At 63.2% G+C, this 2,486-nt stretch overlaps 1 protein-coding gene across 1 annotated transcript; it reads right to left on the reverse strand.

Moving 5' to 3' along the window:
• Positions 1–4: 4 nt before the first annotated feature.
• On the reverse strand, positions 5–2,074 carry LOC103797653 (sodium- and chloride-dependent creatine transporter 1-like; the record flags this gene model as incomplete). The annotated part of the gene is made up of 8 exons (XM_009069877.1): positions 5–91; positions 376–513; positions 592–704; positions 790–914; positions 1,011–1,114; positions 1,206–1,340; positions 1,591–1,723; positions 1,801–2,074. Coding segments are annotated over 8 exons (1,109 nt in total), but the record flags the coding sequence as incomplete, so codon positions are not given.
• Positions 2,075–2,486: the final 412 nt, after the last annotated feature.

The following is a 2,486-nucleotide window of genomic DNA, read 5'->3' on the forward strand; positions in this document are numbered from 1 at the left end:
CAATGACCACGCACTCCCAGAAAGCCTGCCACAGCAGCGTGATCCCGCTGGCCGAGTAGTTGTCAAAGAGCTGGAACACGTACATGCCGCCCTGCGGGATGGTGCCCGCGTCACCGGTACTGTGCCAGCTGCCCCGCGCGCCTCCACACCGGCACCGGCACAGCCTCGCCAGCACCAGTGCCCCACCTAGCACGGACACTGCGTGCCATGGCACCCTGCTCCCACAGCACCCCCACACCACGGGCAGCCCCACTGCCGTGGGGGCAGCAGCCCCAGGGAGCTCCCACCCCAAACTGGGACCCCATGGGAGGTGACACCCCAGGAGCAGGCGGGTGCCTGGTGCAGCTGGGCCAGTGTCCCTGCCACATCCCCCACCTGTGTGACCATGGAGAGGTCAATGAGGCAGCAGACGATGCAGCAGAGCGCAGCGGTGAGCTCGCGGCGCAGCGAGCCAGCCCCCGGCTGGGGGAACAGGTCCAGGATGCCCGTGATGAAACCCTCCACGCCGACAAACTGTGGCAGAAAGCAGGGCTCAGCAGGGACGTGCTGCCCATCCCCTCCCCATCCCCATCTCCCTGCCTGTTGCTGCACCTGGCTGTCCAGCCCCAGCACGAGAAGCATGAAGAAGAAGAGCGTGGCCCAGAGCGGGGACAAGGGCATCAGTGTCACAGCTTTGGGGTAGGCGATGAAAGCCAGCCCAGGACCTGCGGGAGAGTGGGGTCAGGGGTGCCACTCAAGGGGTGACACAGGGGACACGGTGCCAGTCAGCACCTGCTGCCCAGCACTCACCAGACTCGGCCACCTTGGAGATGTCCACACCCTGCTCGGAGGCCATGAAGCCGAGCACGGAGAAGACAACAAAGCCGGCAAAGAAGCTGGTGGAGCTGTTGATCACAGCCAGGATGTAGGCATCCCTATGAAAAAAAGGTGTCAGATGGGCACAGGGGGACACACCAGGGTGGCACATGGACACACACCAAGGGGACTGCCTGCAGCCAGCACAGCCCTACCTGTAGCAGTTGTTATGGAAGCGGTTGTAGCTGCCTAGTGCGGTCAGGGCGCCCAGCCCGATGGCATAGGAGAAGAAGATCTGGGTGCCGGCATCGATCCAGACCTGGGGCATGAGGGAGGGTGTAGGAGGGTGATGAGGGTGCCAGATGAGTGTCCAGCACCCAGCCTCCTCCTGCCCTCCCCACTGCCCTCACCTGTGCCTCGGCCAGCTTGGACCAGTCAGGTTTCAGGTAGTAGACGATGCCACCCAGAGCTCCGGGCAGTGTCACCCCATGGACCAGCAGCAGGATGAGGACCACATAGGGGAAGAGTGCTGTGAAGTAGACAATCTGCAGAGCAGTGGGTGCCTGTGAGAACCCCTGGGCCAGGGCTCTCTGTCATGTGCCACAGGTGTCCCAGTGGGACCAGAGCTTGGGAATATCCCCAGCGGCTGGTGGCACCTCCTGGACAGATGTGGGACAGGGGTGTTGCACCCCTGTGGGCTGTGGCACAGAAGGGCAGGAGCCAGCAGTGCCATGTGCTGCAGTCCCGTTCCCCCATGCCAGTGGCCCTGACGCATGTGCCCCCTACCAGCATTACCTTCCCGGTTGACTTGACGCCCTTCCAGATGCAGAAGTAGACGACGATCCAGGTGGTGACCAAGCAGAGGATCATCTGCCAGTTCATCTCCCCCGGCTCACTGATGTCTCCAGAGAGCCGCAGCACCTTGTTCCTGCAGAGTGGGGCCATGCTGAGCACCAGTGCGACGCCCCCAGCCCCAGGGGACACCCTCACAGTTCCCACACTCACTCCCAAAACTCAATGACGGGTGAACGCTTGTTGGTCATGTCGGCACAGCTGAAGTTGAAGGTCCCAGTGCTGGCAGTGGCATTAGTGCTGACATTTTGGCAGAGCTCAAGGTGGAAAAGCTCAGTGCACTGGTCTGTGTTCCAGGAGTGGCCACAGGTGGCCCAGGGCAGGGTGTCTGTCAGTGAGTGCACCAGGTAGAAGAGCCCCCAGACCAGGATCATGATGTAGTAGGAGTTGCAGAAGAAGACGATCACCATAGAGGCCAGGCCTAAACCTGTGGCATGGGGAGGTCAGAGTCCACAGGCACCTGTGGGTACCTGGTACCACGGATGTGGGATACCAGCAGGGATGGGGAAGGACAGAGGAGAGCTGGTGGGAATGAGGCAGGGGGAGTTGGCAGCCCTGGGCGGGACAGGACGGGGTGGGGACAGCCGACAGCATGGCACGGGACCAGAGGGGAGCCAGCAGGATACTGCTGAGGTGGGGATCTGGCAGCCCCCCGGGATCCAGCAGCACACAAGCAGGAGGTGCAGGGGCAGGCAAAGTGGGTAGGGCAGAGCAGGGTGCCATGGGTGCAGGCAGCTGTCACCCTTGGCTGGGGCACAGGGCAGCAGTGGGACGTGGGCAAGGTGCAGGGGAGCAGGCAGGGCGTGGGCAGGGTGCCGCCGGCCCCGGCAGGCTGAGGG

This window comes from Acanthisitta chloris, unplaced genomic scaffold (assembly GCF_000695815.1).
Source record: "Acanthisitta chloris isolate BGI_N310 unplaced genomic scaffold, ASM69581v1 scaffold42292, whole genome shotgun sequence".
Lineage (NCBI taxonomy): Eukaryota > Metazoa > Chordata > Aves > Passeriformes > Acanthisittidae > Acanthisitta > Acanthisitta chloris.